This window comes from Pogoniulus pusillus, chromosome 30 (genome assembly GCF_015220805.1).
Source record: "Pogoniulus pusillus isolate bPogPus1 chromosome 30, bPogPus1.pri, whole genome shotgun sequence".
NCBI lineage: Eukaryota > Metazoa > Chordata > Aves > Piciformes > Lybiidae > Pogoniulus > Pogoniulus pusillus.
Genome location: NC_087293.1, coordinates 11,267,598 through 11,291,355, shown reverse-complemented (window position 1 = coordinate 11,291,355; position 23,758 = coordinate 11,267,598). Strand labels below are relative to the sequence as shown.

At 52.9% G+C, this 23,758-nt stretch overlaps 1 protein-coding gene across 2 annotated transcripts; it reads right to left on the bottom strand.

The window, feature by feature from the left end:
- Window positions 1-217: 217 nt before the first annotated feature.
- On the bottom strand, window positions 218-6,128 carry FICD (FIC domain protein adenylyltransferase). 2 transcript variants are annotated; one of them, XM_064168633.1, is made up of 3 exons: window positions 6,087-6,128; window positions 5,063-5,404; window positions 218-2,856 (listed from the first exon to the last, which is right to left on the bottom strand). In XM_064168633.1, the coding sequence occupies exons 2-3, from the start codon at window positions 5,352-5,354 to the stop codon at window positions 1,781-1,783; spliced, it is 1,368 nt and encodes a 455-aa protein (XP_064024703.1). In that variant the 5' UTR covers window positions 5,355-5,404; window positions 6,087-6,128; the 3' UTR covers window positions 218-1,780. The 2 variants fall into 2 exon arrangements, with proteins under 2 accessions (XP_064024703.1, XP_064024701.1); XM_064168631.1 differs by lacking the exon at window positions 6,087-6,128 and adding an exon at window positions 5,529-5,682.
- Between the last annotated feature and the right edge of the window lie 17,630 nt (window positions 6,129-23,758).

Here is a 23,758-nt window from a genome sequence, read left to right as displayed (position 1 = left end):
AATGCTAGGGTTGGCCTGCCCCTGTACACACCACCAGTGACTTAATTCAGTCTCCTTTGGCTGATGGGGTTGGATTTAGCACTCCAGAGTTTCCATCTCCTATCTCTGCCCCCTGAGAGAGCAGGATGTGTGCTGTGCAACTTGCCGCTTCTCAAACCAAGCGGAGTTGTGATCAGTTCTTGCCCAAAGCATTTTGAGAACAGTCCAAACAAACTGATTTAATAGTAAAATAGTTTTTATTAATCTGTTACTAAAATAACAATTTCTCTTTTTCCCCCCCCACCCAGAGCTCTTAAAGTGCAAATTTTATTTACAGTCACCTCACACTTCAAAAAGGAAAAAGCAAAGGCATGTTTTGTGAGGACAGAACAACCTTCCTCATCCACAGTTGGTTTTCCCTGGCAGTATACACGTGTGGGATGGTGCTGTAGGACACACAGCTCCAGTCTTGTCCTATTGTCTGCTCCAGGTAAGTTAAAGGGGAAGAACTTCACACTGGTGCAGGACAGTCTAACAGCTGAAAGGGTTTAAGCTTAACAGCACTCTAAACTGGGTCAAAGTGAAGCTTTTTTGAGCTTAGAGGTGTTGGGATCATTATGCACAGCTGCAGGTAGAGGTACAGGAAGCTGCTGTGATTTTTAGGCTGCAGATGGTTTTATCCTAAAAGCCAAAATAAAGTGGGGTTTGTAGGTTTGTTTTGAATGCAGAGCAGCTTCCATGTCCTTTACCAACTGCTAGTGCAACACAACGAGGCCTCCTGGGATTCCTGACAGGTTTAATAACGTGACCTAGTAATTAACTGAGAGAGGTTTTCTTGTGTAGATTGAAACAAAATTCCTTTTGGCACACTTGCAATCCATGCTCATAACTAAACGAGGCACAGCTGATGAAGGTTGTCTCATGGTTATGTAACAACCTTTTCCACCCACAGCTTTGCAGAAGCAAGCTGTTTTCCCTCAACCCTGAACTGAAGTATCTAAGGACAGCTCAGGGATTCTGCTGGATAAGGTGGGGTCTGAGAGGGGGCCTTGGAGCACAAGGTTCTCTTGTCTGAAGAACAGTAGAAACACCTTGCAGGGCAAGGAAAGAAAATGTTTCCCTCTCATTCTAGCTGTAACCTTCAACCAAGTACTTCCTGCTCGTGGCACAAACCTCACCCCAGGAAAGGCAACTGAATGTAAATGTGCAAAGTATCACTGATGGCAGAAATGGAAGAGGAGAGATGCCTCTAAGCTGGACTTTGGCCTCCTCCTTGATCAGTACTGTCAATCAAACTCATGTGACTGACAGGAAAAAGTCTGGTGACCATGGCTGGGAGTGCTGGTTCTGCAAGGGTTGTGTTTTGGGGTTTCTTTGAACAACAGGGAAAAGAGGTTACACAAAAGCAACAACTTTTGTCTTGCCTAGCAGCTCCTTGATGAGATCAGACAAGGTACTTGACCAGCCAGGTGAAGGGCTGTGATTGAAGCAGCTTCTCCGAGCTTAATTTTAAGGAGAAACAAAGTTCTGCTTCAGGTGGTTGAGCCTCTCTGCCACTTCTCCCTGCCTCCTTCCAGTAGCTCAAGCAAATTATAGTGCACAGACAACATCAGCAGTTCACGTTCCAGCTTGGCATAAGGTATATAAATAAATTATATTAATTTAATCAAAGGAAAAGGCTTTAAATAAACGAAATGCTAACAAGTGACACCTCCTGTCGAGTTCTTTCCCTGCAGCAATACTGAGTGGCTCAGCCTTGTGTTCTCCCATGTGTTTCTCTGCTCCTGAACCTCCACAGCCCTCAAGTCTTGACAGGGATGGTTTGTTTGCACCCAGCAGCACTGCCATCTGCTTCAGGTAAGCCCACGGAGTACTCGGTGGTGGCAATGAGCAGCATGTCCAGGGTTGTCTCCGTACACTTGGCAATGAAACGTATGAAAGGCCTCACGTCGCCCTCGTTGGCCACTTCCAGGACGTGATAGTACTCAGCCCGCTGCTCCTTGCGGATGGTGATGGGTGGGTAACCTGCCTGCATCAGGATGAGGTTCATCAGGAGGCGTGAGGTCCTTCCGTTGCCATCTACAAAGGGGTGGATGTAAACCAGCTTGTAGTGGGCCAAGGCAGCGAACTCCACGGGGTGCAAGCTCATGGCATCTTCCGAGTTCATCCACTGCACAAACTCCTGCATCTGTTTCTCCACGTCCTGGGGATGGGGTGGGATGTGATGGCCTACGAACACCTGAGTAGCCCTGAACCTGCCTGCCTCCAGCGGGTCTGCGTAGCCCAGCACCCTGCGGTGTATCTCCAGGATGTCGGCGATGCTGACGGAGCCGATGCGCGACACCAGCGTGGTGTTGACGTACTTCAAGGCCGCGTGCATGCCGATGACCTCGTTCTGCTCCACCAAGCTCTTCCCGGGGACGGCGTACCTGGTCTCAATGATGTGTCTGATCTCTGACAGCGTCAGGGTGTTCCCTTCAATGGCAACCGTGTGGTAGATGTGGTGGTAGTAGGACTCCTCCATCACCCGGCGCAGGGCGGAGTTGCCCTTGGGGATGGCCATCACTTTCTTCACCTTGCTGTCGATGATGCTGAAGTACCTCTGGTCGATCTCCTCGACCAGCGGCAGCGTCCGGTCACGGTTGATCAGAGCCTTCTCGTTGCAGGGCGAGATGGTTAAGGCTCTGGAGTACAGGTAGTCAGCTTGCAGGATGTCTTTCTCCTCTTCAGAAAAGATACCAAATTCGTTCAGGGCGTCCACGTAATTGGGGTCCATTTTGAGGGCGTACAGGAAGAGTTTGTGAGCCTTCTCCCGCTTGCCTTGGCGCTTCATTTCCAGGGCTTGGTTCAGAGCTGCTCTGGCTTCCAACTTCACTTCTGAAACGCAATGGGAATGGTTAACCTCAGCGTGTTTGTGGATGACAACGAGCTCTGTGGCCTGCTTGACGTGCTGGAGGGGAAGGATGACATCTAGAGGGACCTGGATAGGCTTGAGAGGTGGGCCCAAGCCAACATCACCATGTTCAGTCATAACCTAGGCTGCATCAAAAGCAGCGGGACCAGCAGAATGAGGGAGGTGATTTTTCCCCCTCTACTCTGCTCTTCTGCAGCCCTACCTGGAGTAATGTGTGCCAGTTCTGGCCATGAAGATGGTCGCAGGGCTAAAACACCTCCTCTCTGGGGACAGGCTGAGAGAGTTGGAGCTGTTCAGTCTGGAGAAGGGAAGGCCCAGAGGAGACCATAGAGCAGCTTTCCAGTACCTGAAGAGGGCTGTGGGAGAGCTGGGGAGGGACTTTTTGCAAGGGCCTGTAGTGCAAGATAAAGGGTGATGGCTTTGAGCTGGTAGAGGGGATTGGAGATTAGGAAGAAATTTTTCCTAGTGAGGGTGGGGAGACCCTGGAACAGGTTGCCCAGGGAGGTTGTGGATGCTGCCTCCCTAGAGGTGTTCAAGGCCAGGCTGGATGAGGCCTTGGGCAACCTGGTTTTGGTGGAAGGTGTCCCTGCCTCTGGCAGGGGAGGTAGAGCTCAGTGATCTTCCAACCCAAATCCTGTGATAAAAGCAGTGAGTTCTACAGAAAATCTCTATAGTTCACCCAACACAAAAGTGAAACAAATCCTGCCTGTAAGAACTTCTACTGCAGCTTCTGCTGGCTTCCAAGCACTGAGGGTTATGCCACGTTGACAGGGACTGGAGCTGTTCTTGGCAGCAAGCGTGGTGAGGCAGGATCTGTGAGCAGCATGGCTCAAGCTGGCCATGGGCATGGAGCCATCCCAGCCAAGGTCACTTTGGCCACCAGGCTGCTTTGTGGGTGGGGGGAGGACAGAGGGTTCTTCTGGCAGTAATTCTGGTTCTCTTGCTGCAGCACAGCCTACAGCACTTGCTGGTTCTTCACTGAACTATCAAACAACTTTGCAGTAATGAAAGCTTTAATCAAACAAATAGGCTGGAATTCCACCAGGCTGCAATCATCAGGACTCCTTATAGTGTTTTCCAGATTGATTGTCCTGGCTGATAAAGGCACTGAGTACAGCCTGTTGCTGCCAGATAGGCTGTTCTGTGACAGCCAGGATTTGGGGATTAATCATAGGATCATGAACTGGTTTGGGTGGGAAGAGATCTCTAAAGGTCACCTAGTCCAACCCCCCTACAGGCAGCAAGGACATCTGGAACTAGAGCAGGGGACTCAGAGTCCCAAGCAATCTGACCTGGATGGGGCATCTACCACCTTTGGTGGTCTGCTAGGGTCTCACTACCCTTAACACCAAACATTTCTTCTTTCCAGTCTGAATCTCCCTCTTTCAGTCTCAAACCATCACCCCTTGTCCTGTTATAACAGGCCCTGCTAAAAGGTTGTCCCCAGCTTTCTGATTGGTCCCTTTAATCACTGAAAGGCCACCAGAAGGTCTCCCTGGCATCTTCTCCAGGCTGAACACTCCCAATTCTCCCAGCCTGGCCACACAGCAGAGCCCTTCCAGCCCTCCCAGCATTGCTGTGGCCTCCTCTGGCCCCGCTCCCAAAAAGTCCCAGTCTCTGATGTGCTGAGGACCCCAAAGCTGTCCCCAGCACTGCAGGTGGGGTCTCAGCAGAGCAGAGGGGCAGAATCCCCTCCTTGCACCTGCTGTCCACACTGCTGGAACCCCCTCAAACCATAACATTGGGGATCAGCTGAGGACAGGGTTGGCTCTGGGCTGGGAGTGCATGGTGCTGGCTCATGCCCAGCTTTTCATGACCAAGTCTTTCTCCACAGGGCTGCTCCCCAGCTTTTCATCCCCTGTCTGGATTGATACTGGGATCTGCCCTTACAGAGGTATAGATCCCTTATACTTGACTATGTTGCTGCATACTAAAGCACTGCTCCCTGTTCCCCCAGTGGAACTTACTAAAGCAGGAGGAAAGCCTTTTGAGAGCCAAGGTAGCACTGACAGAACTGCAGCACAATGACAGGTCTGACCTCTGGGTCACCTAAGTGGCAGCTGGACAGCAAGAGTTTGTCACCATTACAGGTTGGAGGAGATCTCCAGATGCAGGGTGCTATTACACAGCAGCTGACTTGTTTCCCTGCACCCACCCAGGGACACTCACCAGGGGTGGCTTTGCCTTTCAGCACCAGCAGCTCCAGCCCATTGGAGGCGACACTCAGCCCAGTTGTTTGTCCTGTGTATCTGGTGACACCTGAGGAACCTGTACCTAGTTTACTCTTCAGGAAGGAGAGTCCTTTGAGCACTGTCTGGCACTGGTCTTCCACCGCAGCCAGTGGGAGCAGCAGCATCACCACTGCACTCAGAAGGAGCACCAGCACGGCTGCCCATCTCACACGGACCCACAGGGTTATCCATTTCAACTCTGGATCTGTCGCCATGGACATCAGGTTCATCCTGCTTCCAGCACAGAGATCAGGAACATCTCCTTTCCTGCTGCTCCCACCTAGGAATAGAAACAGCTTTAGCCAGAGCTCCCTGTCATGGGGCTGGGACATGGCACTGCGTGGGCCTGAGGTGTGTGCTGTGGATTTCCATCGCAGCTGTTAGGGGTCACCCTAAGCACCCACCTTCCCCTGCCGCCTCGAAGCACATCAGAGCAGGGTCTGTGCAGTAGTCGACATAGCACAAACGCAGACGGATGGGCTATGCTTTAGTCGCAGCAGCGGGAAGGAATGCTGATGCCACGTGGGCACCAGATGTGGAGGGATGAAGATGCTCCATCCCGCATAGGTATGGCACAGCTATCACCTCCTCCTATCTGCTCCAGAGACCCTGAAACCTCTCTCCAGACTCCCGCTTTCCCTTCAGCCACTGCTCCGCCGCCAACACCGTTCCATTCCCGGGTCTCCCTCCCCAGCCTGGCCCCCCCTCACCCTCTGCCCCTTTCTGTCCTTCTTCATGGGCCGGAGCCTCTCTCTCTCCGCCTCCCCTCACGCCCAGTCCTTTCCTCGCCACCAGGCCCGCTTGAGCCCGAGCCTCAAACACCCTCAGCCCCCCCTCTTTGCCACCGGATCCGCTTCGTTCAGCGCCCCGCAGCCCCCGACACCCTCCTCTCCAGCGGGCCCGGGCCAGTGCCGCCCTCGCTCAGCTCCTGCCCCTGCCCCTGCCCCGGCTCCCCACATTACCTTTGCCGCCTCCCTCAGCCGCCGGCCGCCGGCTGCAGTAACCCCGCCCGGTGGAGTCCCGCCTTCGGCGCGCTGCCATTGGCTGAGCCTCCCGCCCTCTCCTTCGCTATTGGCTCTCGCAGCGGATGTGTCTCTCTTGCGTCCCGCCCCGCTCTGTCCGCCCACGCCTTCGCGTGGAGTCTTCCGGGTAGCGCCACGCCCCCGACGCGGGAGAGGCTCGTGGAGAGCGGCAAGTGGTGAGTGCTCACGCCAATCATAAGGGGAGCAGCCAATGGGGAGGGAAGGCGGGGTAGGGGGCGGGCACACTTGCCACATGAGGGCGGGGCGGGGGCTGCCCTGGGTTGCTACGCGACAGCCGCGGCCGGGCCGAGAGCAGCTGCTCGGAGCTCTCCCGGGGCTGGAGCAGGACCCTGCGGGCGGGTGCAGGGCGCTGGGGAGGCCCAGGCCATCGCCGAGGGCGCGGGTGGCCTCTTCTCCCAGGCAACCAGCAATAGAAGAAGGGGACACGGTCTCGAGTTGTGCCGGGGGAAGCATAGGCTGGATGTTAGGAGGAAGTTGTTGTTAGAGAGAGTGATTGGCATTGGAATGGGCTGCCCAGGGAGGTGGTGGAGGCACCGTCCCTGGGGGTGTTCAAGAAGAGACTGGATGAGACACTTAGTGCCATGGTCTGGCTGACTGGATAGGGCTGGGTTCTAGTTGGACTGGCTGAGCTTGGAGGTCTCTTCCAGCCTGGTTGATTCTATGACAAGTGCCCGGCCAGGGTGACCTTCTCTGTGTAGGGTCTGGCAATGGCCAAGACCTTCCACTGGCACAGTGAAGGTGTGTGAGGAGCACAGCAAACCGCTCTCAGTGCTCACAGTTACTCTACTTCCACGGTAAAGCAGCCTTTTCTATCTGATGCAGATATCCATGGCCCTTTTTGGGAGCCTTTTCTTGCTCTAAATGAGCTGAATATGTCACCAATCACCATACCACTGAATCATGGAATGCTTTAGGCTAGGAGAGATCCTCAGAGATCATATCCAACCTCCCTACAGTCAAAAAGGCCATTCCCAGCTCGATCAGGTGGTTCAGGGCCCCACCAAGTTTGGCCTTGAATGTCTCCAGAGATGTGGCCTTCAGCACATCCCTGGGCAACTTGTTGTGGAGTTATCACAGTGCCACCCAGGTTGGAAGAGACCTCACAGATCACCAAGTCCAACCCTGAGTTTCACCACCCTTATTGTTAAAAGCTTCCTCCTAATGTCCTGCCTAAATCTCCCCTGCTCCAGTTTCTGGCTGTTGCCCCTCCTCCTGTCACCACAGGTCCTTCTAAGCAGTCCCTGCACATCCTTCCTCTGGGTCCTCTTTAGATATTGAAATGCAGCTCGAAGGTCTCCCTGGAGCCTTCTCTCCTCCAGGCTTTACAGCCCCAACTCCCCCAGCCTGTCCCCACAGAGGAGGTGCTCCATGATTGTGGTCATGGCTTCCTATGGATCTGCTGGAGAAGGTCCAGGTCCTTGTTGTATTAAGGTGTTTTGCAGAAGTTCTGTGTCTCTCTCTCTTCCTTTAGTTAAAGAGTGGAAGTGGGCAGAAATCTAACCCAAGCTGAAGGAGAAGAGCCTGTTTTAAGGAGGTGCAGGTGACTCTCTCAGCTCCCAGTATCTAGCAAGATGATGCAGTTTTCTAACAGAAGCTTACACAGCAAATCATCCCTGGCAGGGAAGAATAACCTGCTTTGGCAGAAATAAATTGTGGCAATTTAGGCTATTTTTCTTCTTTGTAGCTGACAACAGTGGATAAAAAGCAGGCAGGGTAGATACAGCTCTTGTGTACGGTGTGCCTAGAGGGAGAGAAGGAGCAAAATGTAATGAATTTAGTACAATGAACAAACTTTCTCAACCACAAAGCTCAAGAAGAGGCAGTTGGGAGGGGAGGAAACTGAGCTCAACATGTGCTCTGATGTCTGGCCGTTTGGAAGGCTCAGGGAGGAGCTAGGACTGAGATCCTTCTGGATGTTTTGAGCACAGTCTCCAGCCTCACAGCCCTGTGTTTGCCTTCTGCCCCTTGGGAACACACCAAGGGTCTCGTTCCTGAGCAGTGTCTTTGACACCAAACCTTGCAGAGGAACTGCTGTTTTGGTGCTGTCTTTGCAGGGTGGCCTTCCAGCAGCAGGGACAAGCCACCTTTGTGCCTGGAGGATCACATCTCACCACTGTCAGGGCTTAAATAAGAGCACAGTGTGGAATGTGCTGCCCTATGGCATGGCTGCTGTCTGTGCACAGCATCCCGAGCCAGGTTAGCTTTGTGCTGGTCTGTGCTGTTCTCCTTCCTCTGCAAGTGATATTCTGCTGCCTGGAGGTTTCCAGAGACACTCTTTGTTTTCTTCCCTTTTTTTCTTTTCTTTTTGTCTTCCAGCAAGAGAGAAACATAGAATAGGGTCAGGGAATCATTTTGGAAGACACCTCTAAGATCATTGAGTCTAGCTGTTTACCCAGCACTGCCAGGTCACCACTAATCTGTGTCCTTCAGCAGCACATCTCCATGGCTTTGAAACCCCTCCAGGGATGGGGACTCCACCACTACCCTGGGCAGCCTGGGATGGGCCTTAACAATCTATTTTGGGGAAGAAAAGTTCCCCGTATCCAACCTCAGCTTCCTCTGATGCAACTTGAGGCTGTTTCTTCTTGTTCTAAAGACAAAATGTCACTCTCCTAGATGGTTTTTAATTGCACCAGGATTGACAAAAGCATCTTGATGAGCTCAGCTCAGCTATCATTCCTAAAATAGAGGCTGACAGCACCTCAGCTTTGAGACCACTCAGCAGCAGTGGGAGCCCAGGGCGATTCCTGCAGCATAAAATTGCCATCTTCTCCAGCCATTTGGAGCCTGCCAGAGCCTGTCAATGCTGAAAGAGAAGTTTGGGGAACAATTAGTGTTTGAAGGATGAGCAAATCTCTCTGCCCTTCAAGAGCAAGCTTCGACAGAAGCTATGAGTTGCACCCAAGCCTAATTATGGATTAATTATAGAGCAATGATGCATTTTCCTTTTAAAAGGGGGTGAGAAACACATTTAGAATCTGTTCACCAATTAACTCTGATCCAACAGAGGAGAACAATGAAGGCATGCAGGAGTGCCTGGCATCTCCTTGTGGCAGCCTTGGAGCAGTACATCTTTGTGACTGCTGTGCTGGGAACTGACGGTGCCACACTGCTCCTTGGGGGTGGCAGCAGATACTTGACGTTTCTACAGCTCTTCCTTGCGTGGATCCAGGCCAGCTTGAGGGCTGCTGTTGCCAGAATGTTGTACATCACAATTATTGATGATGATGTTGAGTAGTGAAGGGAGAGCCCAGAGTAGACAGTAGGAGAGGAGGACTGTGAAATGTTGCAGCCCTCCTTTGGCTGCTGGCAGCTCTTGGTGTGAGTGGACACTGATGTGTCTGGAGCTGTGGTTGTGTGAAGGTCTCTGGTTTGGACTCTTAACCCTGAGAGGGAATTTGTGTTTGAAAGGGTGCCACTGATTATAGCAGTGCAGAAGGGCTCATAGAATGGGTTGGGTTGGAAAGGACCTTAAAGGTCATCTAGTTCTAACTCAGCTGCCATGGGCAAGGACACGTTCCACTAGCCCACCCTGCTTAAGGCCCCATCCAACCCATCCTTGAATACCCCCAAGGAGGGACCACCCATGACTTCCATGGGCAACCTGTTCCAGTATCTCACCACTGCAAAGAATTTCTTCCTAGCCTCCAGTCTCAGTCTCCTCTCTTCCATCTTAAATCTCTTCCCCCTCATCCTGTCACTGTAAGCCCCTGTGACAAGCCCCTCCCCAGCTTTCTTGTAGCCCCCTTTAGATTGTGCTGTGGGACAAGAGACTGAGTGTGCTAAACATTTGGGACCAGATTGGTGAAGGTGGAAACAGACAGTAGATGGCACTGACTCATTTCACTGCTTGGTAGAAACCTCCCACACTGCTGCAGACTCTCTCCTCGACCTGTTTGCCTTCTGCCTTTAGAGGCAGTTATCAGGAGAAGCATGTTTTAAGGTTGGGTAAGACTCTGGCTTCTGGTTGGAACTGCTTGTACCAGGATGAAAATCACCTTTCTGTGTGCTAAGGAGGGTTGAGGGGTGTGCTGGTGGTGAGGAGGTGTGACAGTGGCTGGTGGCACAGAGCTTGAGTTTGTCCAGAGCTTGCATTGTGCAAGTTGTGCCGGGGAAAGTATAGGCTGGATGTTAGGAGGAAGTTCTTCACAGAGAGAGAGATTGGCATTGGAATGGGCTGCCCAGGGAGGTGGTGGAGGCACCGTCCCTGGAGGTGTTCAAGAAGAGACTGGATGAGGCACTGGGTGGCACGGTCTGGTTGACTGGATAGGGCTGGGGGATAGTTTGGACTGGATGATCTTGCATGTCTCTTCCAACCTGGTTGATTCTATGATTCTATGGTGGCTCTTAGGCTGAGCCTTGTGATCATCTCACCTGCCATGAACTTGGAGATAGGTCAGAAACATTAATGCTGGTTTGCTTCTGGTCTTCCTGAGCCATTTGTTAAAAGGGAAAGACAAAGTCTTTGCAAAAGGGAGAGGACTTCTCTGCCCACCACTTTCAGCCTCCCCTCTGACCATGCTGGAGGTATCATGCTTGAGGCCACTGCTCTTTGTTCTGTCTCCAGCTACCTGTGAGAAGAGCCCAGCAGCAGCCTGTCCACAATGTCCCTTCAGGTAGTTGTAGACAGCAATGAGGTCTCCCCTTTTAGCCTCCTCTGTTTCACACTACCTGTCCCCAGCTCCCTCAGTTGCTCCTCATAAGATTTATTCTCCAGCTTCATTGCCCTTCTCTGGGCCTGCTCCAACACCTCCACATCTCTCTTGTCTTGTGGTGCTCAAAACTGAACACAGCACTTGAAGTGTGGCCTCACCAGAGCTGAGTCCAGGGGGACAATTGCCTCCCTGCTCCTGCTGGCCACAGCATTTTTAATACAAGCCAGGATGCCATTGGCCTCCTTGGCTGCCTGGGCCCACTGCTGGCTCATATTCAGCTGCCTGCTTGTTTCAACTCCCAGATCCCTTTTTGCCAGGCAGCTCTCCAGCCACACTGCCCCAAGCCTGTAGCACTGCTGGGGGTTGTTGTGACGCTGCTGGCCCAGGCTCCCCATGAGCATTGCTGCACTGGGAGCACTGCCATCTCTTTTTGTCCCTCTCCAGCAGAGATTTCACCTCTTATTTCCTCCACCCCTGGGCAGTGTTGCTGGGACCTGCTGGTGATTGGTTCCCCTCGAGTTGTTGGGTCGCAGGGAGGCAGTGATCTGCTTGATGAGCATCTCTTGGGCAAGACTCCTTCTCTGTAGGTGGGGAGGAGCTGCGGGGTGCAGCCGCAGGAGTGCATATGGGAGTGTGAGATTGTAATCAACGAAACAGATGGGCAAGGTAAGAGATCAAATGCCTGGTGGTAAAGCTGTCACCCAGGTCACAGCAAGGTTGCTGTGAAAAACTGGTTCTGACGTTGGTGGTTTGCAAGGCGAATGGAAACCGCCTCCTGCATCCCGGTGCGAGACCAAAGGGATTGCTCATTCAAGGGGAAAGAGGGAGGCTCAGCAAGAAAGCAGGAGCCAGATCATGCTGTGGTGATTGCTTCTAGCTGCAAAGTGCAGGCACTGACTGAGGGGGCTCAAGGATAAGTGAACAATTTAAGGCTCTTGTGCCAGCACTGAGGAGCACAATCAGAAGGCTGAAGAGAGAGATGCAAACAAAGCTAGGAGAGGGTGCAGGAATGGAGGCTTGCTCTGGCTCTCTAGACAAACAAGGAGGAATGAGCTGCTCAGACAGATTGATTTGCAGTGCTGGGAATAAATAGACAAAAGGAGAAGCTGCAAAGCAGTGCTGCAGCTGGACACACCAGCATTTCAGTCAGAGCATCTCTACCATCACACCAGCAAGCTTGTTCCAAGCAGCAGGTCCCAAGCAAAACCACTCTGCAGTTCTTCATCTCATGAGGAATGCTATAGAGAGGGAAGAAGGGAGTGAGGTCTGCCATCTGTGTGGAGGAGAAGCTGTTTCATGCTTGCCCTTGTGATCAGCTCAGCTCTCTAATCAGCCACACATTGTTGCAGGTTTGAAGGTCTGGAAGGCTGTGGGACACAGAAATAACCATCTCAAGAGAGCAACAAGTGCTGCTGGACTGATGCTGCTCCCAGGCAGTGGCAGAGGTGGACATGGCACTTCAGGACATAGTTTAATGGCCATGGAAACAATTATCTGACTCTGTATAAGCACTTGGAAGTCCTCCCTCTTCCAGCACTTGTGAAGAGTTTCCAGGTGTGGTGCCTGGGAGCTGTGAAGAACAGGGAGCAAACCCAAAAAATCATGGAAAATGCCAACACACTCTGTGAGAATGTAATTTCTTGTGGCAGTTCCTGTTCTTGCTGCCTGGCCTGGAGTGAGAAGCTTTAGGGAAGTTGAGTGCTGTAGAAAGCTGCCATCATGCACGACCTTGAAGTTGAAGAGGATGTTTCTTGGGGACCTTAATCTGGTTTTGTCTGAGTCTCTTGGCTGTCTGCTTGCTGACACAAACTCAGTGGGAGTCCTGCCTCAGAGGGGACCTGGGAGAGAGGCAGGGCAGGTGGCTGCACACTCATCTTCAGGCTGTCCTTGGAGCTGAGGTGGAAATGCTGACTCTGAAGAGTCATTCTGGACTAGCTGCCACATATACTTGACTAATGTGGCTCCACACCAGGCAATCTGCAGATATATTAAACCCATGAGCTGCTGCAGCAGTGATTTGCATGTCGAGAGCAGAAGGGAAATTGCCTCCCACAGTCTCCTTTCAAGTCCAACCATTACCCCAGCACTGTCAGGTCACCACTAAACCGTGGCCCTCAGCACCACATCTCCATGGCTTTAAAACCCCTCCAGGGATGGGCACTCCAACACTGCCCTGGGCAGCCTGGGCCAGGCCTTGACAACACTTTTAGGGGAGAAATTGTTCCTTGTGTCCAATCTAAACCTCTCTTGGAGCAGCTTGAGGCTGATTCCTTTTGTCCTATCACCTGTTCCTTGGGAGAAGAGCCCAACCCCTACCTGGCTCCAACCTTTCAGGGAATTATAGAGAGTCAGAAAGTCTCCTCTCAGCCTCCTTTTCTCCAGGCTGAACAGACCCAGCTCCCTCAGCTGCTCCTCACCAGCCCTGTTCTCCAGACCCTTCATCAGCTTTGTTGCCCATCTGAGACCTGCTCCAGCACCTCAATGTCCTTCTTGGAGTGAGGTGCCCAAAACTGAGGCTGGCATTCAAGGTGTGGCCTCAGCAGTGCCCAGTGAAGAGGAACAATCTCTGCTTGAGTCCTACTGGCCACACTCTTGCTGATCCAAGCCAGGATGCTGTTGGCCTTCTTGGCCACCTTGGCCCACACTGGTTCACCTTTAGATGCTGTCAGCCAACAGCCTGAGGTCCTTTTCTGCCAGGCACTTTCCAGTCACTCTTCCCCAGTGTCCGTGGGGTTGGTGACCCAAGTGCAAGACCCAGCACTTGGCCTTGGTGATCCTCATCCCATTGGCCTTGACCCAGCACAGGGGTGAAAAGAACCCTTGATCCTTTCCAGATGCCAGGGGAGCAGTGGGGTCGGAGTGGGAAGCTCTCTTTTACTGCAGCAAAGACCTCTCTTCCCTCAGGCAGGCTTTCTGGGGATGAATTTGCAAGACACATCATTCAGCAGTCAAAACTCTGCATACTTGCTGTCTCCAGAGCTTCTAATCTAGGACAGGGAGGACTAAAAGAGGCAGCAGGGTGGGGGTGCTGGAGAAGCAGCTTACAAAAAGAGCTATTGTACCTTGAAAGATTCTCAGCTCGCCCCCTACTAAGCTGCTGACAGCTGTTGGAGCTCAGTGGGTGTCCCACCACGAGGTGGGAAGCCAAGGCAACAGCTTGTCAGACTTGAAGGTGGTGCTTGTCCTTGCTGATCTGATGGTGGGACAGACCTGGCTGAAGGTGGCCTTTCCTGCAGGTGGGAAGCATGAGACTGGCACTGTTGGGGTCTCTGTTCATGCCCAAGGAGATGCCAGTGCCATTGGCTGTGATGAGGCTGGAAGCAGTGGTGGGTCTATAGGCCATGGGCACTGCACTGTGGCTCTCTCTATGCTTAGAGATCCTCTTCTAGTCTTAGATGGCCTCAAGCTCTTCCCTCCTTGGACTTCATTTAAACCCATACCTTGTTTCCACCTGGCAGCAAGTGGATCCTCATTGCTCTAGCCTTTATTGTCCCTGCTGATGTTCAGCTTTTGACAGCTGGAGCCAGTGGTGTAGTCCAGCTGGAGGTGCTTCCTCCCAGGCAGATGTCCCTGTCCTGCCTGCTTTGGCCCGAGGGACCAGGATGTCCTCCTGCTGCCTGCCAGAGCCCTGGCTGCAGGATGTGGCCAGAGGAGAGGCAGCCTGAGAGTGAGTGGTCTGGGGGCAGCACTGCACAGTGGAGGGCTCTGAGTGGCTGCTGCAAAGGGGACACCTCTCCATAAAGGTACCAGGAGAGGGGACACTGCTCAGTCACCATAGCAACTGCAGCCAGCACAGGGATGCTGGGGAGGGTTCTCAGGGGACTGTGAGTGAGCCTGGGCTGGGTGCTGGAGGCCAGCATGACCTGGCTGCAGGCTGAGTTCCAACAGTTCAGTCTTTGAGTGTGACCTGCCCAGGAGAGTCCCTGCTCAGCCAGGACTGCCCTGAGCAAGGCTGGGAAATGAGGAAGGACTGAGCTGCTGGAAAGCTGCTCCGTGGAGAAGAACCTGGGAATGCTGGTGGGTGACAAGTTGCTCATGAGCCAGTGATGTGCCCTTGTGACCAAGAAGGCAAATGTTACCCTGGGGTGCATTAAGCAGAGTGTGGCCAGCAGGTCGTGGGAGGTTCTCCTTCCTCTCTACTTGGACCTGGTGAGGATTCATCTGGAGTACTTGGTCCAGTTCTGGGTTCTCCAGTTCAAGAGAGACAGAGAACTGCTGGAGGGAGTCCAGTGGAGGCAACAAAGATGCTGAGGGGGCTGTGAAGGAATAAAACCAGCATGGCTGGGGCACACAGATGTGCCTGTGCCTTGTCTGTCAGCTGGGATGGTTTGGCTGAACGCTACTACTGTGATAGCAGTGAGGAAGCCTTCCTGATGAAGCTGATGTTATCATTTCTTACCTTGTAGCCAACTTGCTGCCTGCTTTCTGCTCCTGGAATCTCATCCCTGCATTCCTCTATGTGCCACCACCTCCCTGCATCTCCCTGAGGCTGAGCTCTGTGTCCCTGCCTCTCTTTGCTGTGCTGCCTTCACCTGCCTTTTGCTCCTCTCCAGAGGCTTCACATCTGTGCTGTTTGGAGCTAATGATGAACCACTGCCAGGTGAGCTAAGTCCCAGCCCACAGCACTGGCAGCTGGATGCTGGCTGAAGGTGCTGGCACATCTGTTGCTGGCAAAGCAAGGAGCTGCCTCCCTCTTCTCAGAGACTTGTCCAGCTTGGAAGCAGTTCCAAGACTGTCATTGCTTCCAGGCGTGGTGAATGGCTGCAGGCAAGAGCTGAGGGCTCTGTGGAATTAACTTGATGTTTGCTGAGTGTTGCAGCAAATGGCCACTGCTGGCTCATGATTCCTCCTGGGATGGAGCTGTGGTGCTGTGCCCACCACAGCTGTGTGCCTGGAATGAGTGCAAGCCAGGATGATGTTCCCTGCTGTGGTGGGCATGGGCATTGAAGGGCTTTATACTCTAGTGGCGAGAGGGATGTTGCTCCTTGTTTAGCCTGTAGGCACTGCTGGGCTGGTGGCTCCATGGGCTGGTGGCACATCAGTGTCACATATCCAGGGCTACCAAAGAAGAGAAAAGCCTGAGGATGGAGAATTACAGAATCCTAGGGTGATTTGGGTTGGAAAGGACCTTAAAGCTCACCTAGTTCCAACTCCCCTGCCATGAGCAAGGACACCTTCCGCTGGACCAGGCTGCTCAAGGCCTTGAACACCTCCAGGGAGGGGACATCCATGACCTCCTAGGGCAACCTGTTCCAGAGTCTCCCCACCCTCACTGTATAGAATTTCTTCCTAATCTCCAGTCTCTGTCTCCCCTCTCCCAGCTCAAAGCCATCACCTCTTGTCCTGTCACTACAAGCCCTTGCCAAAAGTCCCCATGCCCTGCCCTGCTTTCTTGTAACCCCCTCCAGGTACCAGAAGGCTGATATGAGGTCTCCCTAGAGCCTTCTCTTCAGAGTGGTCCTTTACCCTCCTGTTGAGTCATGATCTGGCATGATGTCTGGAGATGACCTGCCCTGTGCTCTGGGAGAGTTGGGTCACTCATTAGTCCAACTGCCAAATTAGCAGCAGTCAGATCACGCAGAGAGGAGCAGCTGGCTTGAGAACCTTGGCATGTCAGGAGCAAGCAGTAGCCTCATCTGTCATGGTTACTTCATTTGCAAACATTTAATTGAGACTCCTGCTGGTGTTCATGTTATGGACCTCACCAGCCTTGGGCAAGGGGCTGGGCAGGCTTCTGGCTTGCCAGAGCATCAGTAACTGGGCTCCTGCAGAACTCCTTCCTCCCTGCCTTGCCTTGCTTATTAAGTCCAGTCTCTAGGGACTGCAGAGGGACAGCTGGTGAAGATTTGCACGTGGCATGAAACTGAGTTCATTCTGATGTCTGATCTGAAATTTAGAGTTCTGAAAGGCCTCCTCTGCCTTATCACACATCTGCTTCCTGCAGTAGCTGTTGATTTCTCAGAGGTTGTTGTATTTGCATTTCACCAGGATGGACAAATTAGGGCAGGTCTTTGGGAGCTCTCTGTTGATACTTTAACACCAGAGCTCAGGGTCTTCAAGGGTATGTAGCAAATGTTCTGCCCTGCTATCTAATAGCATCCAAATGATATTGAGAGTGAGACTGAGGCCACCCTCAGCAAGCCTGCAGGTGATACCAGGCTGAGTGGTGTGGTTGATAAGACTGCAGGATGGGTGCCATCCAGAGGCAGTGGGCTATGGAGGACCTCAGGATGCCTAATAAAGGCTCCTACACCTAGGTTGGGGCAATCCTCATTATCAATCTGGGCTAAGGGATGATGTGAGAGCAGCCCTGCAGAAAAGGACTTGGTGGTGCTGGTGGATGAGAAACTGGGCATGAGCCAGCAATGGGCACCCTGGGCTGTGTCAAAAGTAATGTAGCCAGCAGGTCAGGAGAGGTGATTCTGCCACTCTGATCTGGTGAGACCTCATCTGAAGTGCTGTGGCCAGCTCTGCAGTCCTTGATAGAGGAAGGACTTGGACCTGCTGCAAAGGCTCCAGAGAAGGCCACACAGATCATCAGAGGGCTGGAGCACCTCTCATTTGAGGACAGACTGGGAGAGTTGGAGCTGTTCAGCCTGGAGAAGAGAAGGCTCCAGGGACACCTTAGAGTAGCATCTCAATATCTGAAGGAGACCTAAGGAAGTCTGGGGAGGAACTGTTCAGAAGGTCCTGTGGAGATAGGACAAGGGGCAGTGGTTTGAAACTGGAGCAGGGGAGATTTAGGTTGGGCATCAGGAGGAAGCTCTGCACCATGAGGGTGGTGAAATACTGGAACAGGTTGCCCAGACAAGTGGTGGAGGCCTCATCTCCGGAGACATTCAAGGTCAAACCTGATGGGAGCCTGAGCAGCCTGCTCTAGTTGGAGGTGTTCCTGCTGCCTGCAGTGGGGGTGGACAAGATGCCCTTTGAGGGTCCCTTCCACTCCAATGAATGCATTGGGGTGAATCCACTGAGGACCATCCCCTGTTTTTCCAGCACGCCTTTGTGCAGGGCTCTTCCAGAGAGCCCTCAGAAGCTCCTTCCTGCCCTGGTATGTTCTGCAGCACGCTGGGATTACACAACAGCAGCCATAAATGGGTTCCTTCCAACCAGCACCTCTTTGATCAGCTTCCCCCGAGCGTGCAGAAGTCACTTCTGAGGCTTTGCCTGTCCCCTGAGCATGGAGGCAGCTCAGAACTGGCTGTGCTCTTTACTGCAGCTCCTCTCTGGCCTTTGCTCATTCACTGCTTGCTCAAAATGCTGAGAGAGAAACCAGCTGTGCCCAGTAGTGAGGGGTGGCTGAGAAGTTGCTCTTAAACCCCATCTATGCTCGGGGAATGCAAACACAAGTTCATGGAACCACTGCTTGGAAAAGACTTCAAGAGCATCAAGTCTGGCCATAAGCTAACACCTCCCTCTACACAACTGTTAGGCCATGTCCCTAAGCTCCTCATCCAGACATAGAATCATTGAATCATAGAATGTCAGGGGCTGGAAGAGATCTTGAAAGCTCATCTGGTCCAGCCCCCTGCCAGAGCAGGATCACCTAGAGCAGATCACACTGGAATGCATCCAGATGGGTCTTGAGTGTCTCCAGATAGGAAGACTCCACAACCCCCCTGGGCAGCCTGTGCCAGTGCTCTGTCACCCTCACAGGGTAAAAATTCCTCCTCAGGTTCACATGGAACCTCCTTTGCCACAACTTCCACCCACTGCCCCTTAACATCTTTTAAACACCTCCAGGGATGGTGACTCCACCACTGCCCTGGGCACTCTGTTGCTTAGGATCTCTCTCCTTCTCCTTCACCACCTCAGTTGGGGCAGGTGAAGTCTGTGCTGGTGAGAGGACAGATTCTGATCATACAGCCAGGAAGATGGGGCAGAGCTCAGCTCATGTGGAGCATCTGCCCATAGCCCTGGCCTGCTGCTGCGCCCTGGGTTTGTGGTTTCTTCTTGAGGGGAGTCAGGAATCAGAAGAGAGGAGCAGATTTGACAAGAGCACAGCAGTCCTGGGCTTGGGTAAGGAGCTGGAATTGCAAACCTTGTGAATCCAGCAATGAGAAGAGTAGAGAGCACTGCAGTTGTCTCCATGGGAGGTCTGACCTTTCAGAGCTCCAGATTCAGGACTGAGGAAGCAAAATCCCAGCTTTTTGGCAAATGATTGGAGTTTTCCTCCTGACCATCTGGATTGGAGTTTGAGGTTGAGGTTTTGGTGGCTTTTTGGTTGGTTTTTTTTTTTTTTTTTTTTTTGCTTTGAAATGTTTTTGTTTAGCAGTTAAGAAACCAAGAGACTGGGGGAGGTTATTCCAGCAGTGGTCAAGTCTAGCATCAAATTGAGGGAGGTTCTCCTCATGCCCTACTCTGCCTTGCTGAGGAGTTTTTGGTCCAGCTCTGGGTTCCCCAGTTCCAGAGAGACAGACTACTGGAGAGGGTCCAGTGGAGGCTTCAAGGATACTGAGGGGCCTGGAGCATCCCTGTGAGGAGGAAAGGCTGAGAGTCCTGGGGCTGTGAGCCCAGAGAAGAGCAGCCTGAGAGGGGATATGAGCAATCCTCAGTGAGAACTAAAGACCCTGTGGGGAGCAAGAGGATGGGGCCAGGCTCTTGTCAGCAGTGCCCAATGACAGCACAAGGGACAACAGACACAAACTGGAACCCATCTGGACTTTGTGATCCTGGACAAGCTGCCCCTGCTTGAGCAGGGCAGGGTGGACTGGGTGAGCTCCAGAGCTCCCTTTTGACTCCCACCACTCTGGGATTCTGTGGTTGCATGAAGTCAGACCTCTGCCCAATTAGCCTGTAAATATTACTGCAAGTTTTTGTCTCCTTTAGGCCAAGTTCCTGTGCTAGGCAGTGAGTGGAAGGCAGAGTGCCTTGTGCAAACCGTGGGGGAGAGCATCTGCTTCCCCCTCTCTCAGTTCCAGCACAACCTTCTGCTTAAGAGGAACAACACAGCTCACAGAATCACAGACTGCTTTGGGTGGGAAGGGACCTTTAAAGGTCATCTAGTCCAACCCCCCTGCAATCAGCAGGGCCATCTGCAACTAGAGCAGGTTGCTGATCTCTCTTGATGCTGCTTCTTGCCAGGGAAGAGAGTGAGACATGTCAGGATGTTGGTATTGAAGTGTCTGTGAAGGACCAAGCAACTGGAGTATAAAATGTGTTGGGATCCTTGGCCAAGGTGGGGAAATGCACCTTCCATGTCAGCAGGGAGGTGTTCACTGGGTGCAAGGGGCATGGGCAGAGGGAAGTCCCCCAGAAGGTGCATCAGCTCTAGTGGAAGTGTTTGATGGCCACTCTCCAGGAGGAATAAGGGAGGTGAGATGCCCAGGCCTGATAGTCCTGGGAAGCAGAGATGGGATCCCTTGGGTGCTGCCCACCCACGCAGAGCATCCTGAGCATGCTGTGGTGAGCTGCTTGAAATGTCCAGGCAGGACTTGGGGCAGTGCCTGGAGCTTGGAGCCTGAGCCATTTCTCTTAAAGGCTGCAGAGATGCAATTTGCAGTGCAGCAGCTGATTGAAATGACTGTCAGTGTTCCTCTCCACCTTCTGAAGGGCCAGAGCTGGCAGCACCCAGGGGACTGCCTGTGGTGGAAGACGTGCAGGGATTGAGAGTGGCCTCAGACTGGGCTGATCTCCCACCTTCAGCCCTCCTGTTCCTTTCCCATCTCAGTTTTACTTTTCCCAAGCAAGCCCTAGGCTTGGGCTGCTCTTGGCTGCTGGAGTTGTTGGAGGAGTTGTGGTATTTCTTGTTTTTGAGATTAAAATAGCCTGGAAGCAGCTCTTCATGTTTCCTGGAGTCTGCTTTGCTTTCTAAACCTAAAGTGAGGGTCACTGTGATGTGAGGAGGAATGAGCTGCCCAGGGAGGTGGTGGAGTCACCAATCCTGGATGTGTTTAAGGGTGGTTTGCATGTGGTGCTTGGGGCTATGGTTTAAGGTGAATCTTGTTGAGTAGGGTTCCAGGTTGGACTTGGTGACCCTGAGGGGCTTTGCCAACCTGCATGGTTCTGTGAGTCTGTGAAAACCCCTTGGATTGAAATCCCTGTGTGGTTTATGGGCTCATGACAGCAAATGAGGAGCTGCCTTCCTGATAAGCATTAGACTGGATCCCAGTAAATGCCACATTAGATCAAGGCCTTTGGCAAGACTCATTTTATGGTGGGTATTAAAGGCACCTGCTTGGGGATGGACCCCAGGGTGCATCAGTAAATGGAGACAGTAGAGGATCACAACTATGGTAGGCACTCTGGACCATAGGATCCTGGAATGGGTTGGGTTGGAAGGGGTCTTAGAAAACTTCTAGTTCCAACCCACTGCCATGGGCAGGGACACCTCCCACTAGAGCAGGGCCTTGAACACCTCTAGAGAAGAATCACAGAATCACCCCGGTTGGAAGAGACCTCCAAGCTCATCCAGTCCAACCTAGCACTCAGCCCTGGCCAATCAACCAGCCCATGGCACCAAGTGCCTCAGCCAGGCTTTGCTTCAACACCTCCAGGGACGGTGACTCCACCACCTCCCTGGGCAGCCCATTCAATCACATGGAGTGATTCTGTGCTCCACAACCTCCCTGGAGGTGCTCAAGGCCAGGTTGGATGATGCCTTAAGTGACCTGTTCTAGTGGGAGATGTCTCTGCCTGTGGCAGGGATTGGAACTGGATGATCTTTGAGGTCACTTCAACCTAAACCATTCTATGATCATGTACTGTGGTAGAACTCCCTCAGGAAGATGCTGTGGTCCCCCACAAGTTGGGTGGTAGAGAAGATGGAGCCAGGCTCCTCTTGGAGGTACAGGATGAAAGCAAAGAAACAGATGGTAGCAAGTCAGCTGTGTCCTGAACTGATGGACATGGAGGGAAAGGTTTCTGCCCCTCTGCTCCTCTCTGCTCTGCTGGCTCCCCAGCTGCAGTGCTGGGGCCAGCTCTGGAGGACTCAGCACAGCAGAGACAGGACCCAGTTGGAGTGGGGAGAGAGGAGGCCACAGCAGTGATGAGAGAGCTGGGTGGAGTGTTGGGGTTGTGACTTCTGAGATCAGAGCCAGAGAGGTGGTGACATCTCCACCCTTGGAGAGGCTCAGAGCTCACCTGGAGAAGATCCTGAGCTGCCTGATATACTGAGAGACTGTTCTGAGCCAGGGTGTGGGCCTGGAGACCTCCAAGGTCCCTTCCAAAATCAGTTAAGCAGTGATTCATGCCTGAAGCTCCAGACAGAGACTTGCTTTTACCCAGCATGAGCTTCAGCTTGCTGGTCCTTGCTGCCTACAGCAGCCAGCCAGGCCAGCACACAGGACCCAAGTGATGGAGTTCCAACATCAAAGCCATCAGTGCTCTTGTCCAGGAGGCAGCCAAGCAGGGTGGACTCAGGCACCGACGCTTATTTTTGGCCAAGTGTTTATGGAAACTGCAGCAGCCTTTTGCCATTCCATGAGAGTTGCTTTTTCAGGGCTGTTTTCTCCACCCCAGCCAGCTGTGCCCTCTCCTGAGGTGCTGTCATGGACCTGCTGTGATGTAAGAAGCTGCAGTGAAAGCTGGAAACTTGGCAGGCCTGGCGGTGTGGAGTGAAGCTGCTGTTGCTTTTTAAAGCCTGAAAGCAAACCCGTCCCAGGAACTGCCAGTCCATGACAAGCCAAGATAAGAGGGTCTTTGGGTGCCTCTCCATTGGCAGGCAGCTGGCTTCCCACAGCTCCTTGAGAAGGTGGTGGCTTGGGCAGCAGGCACCCATACCTAAAAATAAACGAGGGAGCTGCTCCTTCAGGCTCTGGGCTGCTCTGGGTAGGGGGCACAGGGTCCAGAATGCCAGCTCTGGAGGTCATGCTGCTGGGGGTTTAATGTGAAGCAGGATCTGGCCAGGCTGGGCCAGTAGGTTGAGGTCATAGAATTGTAGAATCAAGCAGGTTGGAAGAGAGCTGCAAGCTCGTTCAGCCCAACCTAGCACCCAGCCCTGGCCAAGCAACCAGACCATGGCACTAAGTGCCCCAGCCAGGATTGCCTTCAACACCTCCAGCCACAGCCACTCCACCACCTCCCTGGGCAGCCCATTCCAATGCCAATCACTCTCTCTGACAACAACTCCTCCTAACATCCAGCCTAGACCTCCCCTGGCACAGATTGAGGCTGTGTCCCCTTCTTCTGTTGCTGCTTGCCTGGCAGCAGAGCCCAACCCCACCTGGCTACAGCCTCCCTTCAGGTAGTTGTAGACAGCAATGAGCTCTGCCCTGAGCCTCCTCTGCTGCAGGCTGCACACCCCCAACTCCCTCAGCCTCTCCTCACAGGGCTGTGCTCCAGGCCTCTCACCACCTCAGTTGTATGAGGTTCAACAAGGCCAAGTGCAGGGTTCTGCACCTGGGTCACAACTGCCCCACGAATGCTGCAGGCTCGAGGCAGTGCAGCTGGACACTGCCCAGCAAGGAAAGACCTGACAGTAGCTGTATGTGAGCCTGTAGTGTGCTCAGGTGGCCAAGAATCCCTTGGATCTCAGGTTCAGCTTTGGGCCTTTCCATCCAAGAAGGACACTGAGGGGCTGGAGCAGGTCTGGAGAAGGGCATCAAAACTGGTGAGGGCTCTGGAGAACAGGGCTGGAGAGGAGCAGCTCAGGGAACTTGGGAGTGTTCAGCCTGGAGAAAAGGAGGCTGAGAGGAGACCTCATTGCTCTCCACAGCTCCCTGAAAGGAGGTTGGATCCAGGTGGGGTTTGTCTCTTCTCTCAAGTGTCAGGTAACAGAAGGAGAGGAACTGGGCCAGGGGAGGATCAGATTGGAGATGCAAGCTGGGGCAGCCAGGGCTGTGCTGGGAGCTCTTCCCCATGAGCATCACTGCCATTGCTCTTCTGGTGCCCAAGCCTGGGTGCAAGGCTTCAGATTAAAGGATTTGCCAACATCTAATGAAACAAGAGCCTCCAGGCTTCCATTAATTAACAAATTAGCTCATCAAGAGTCTCCCT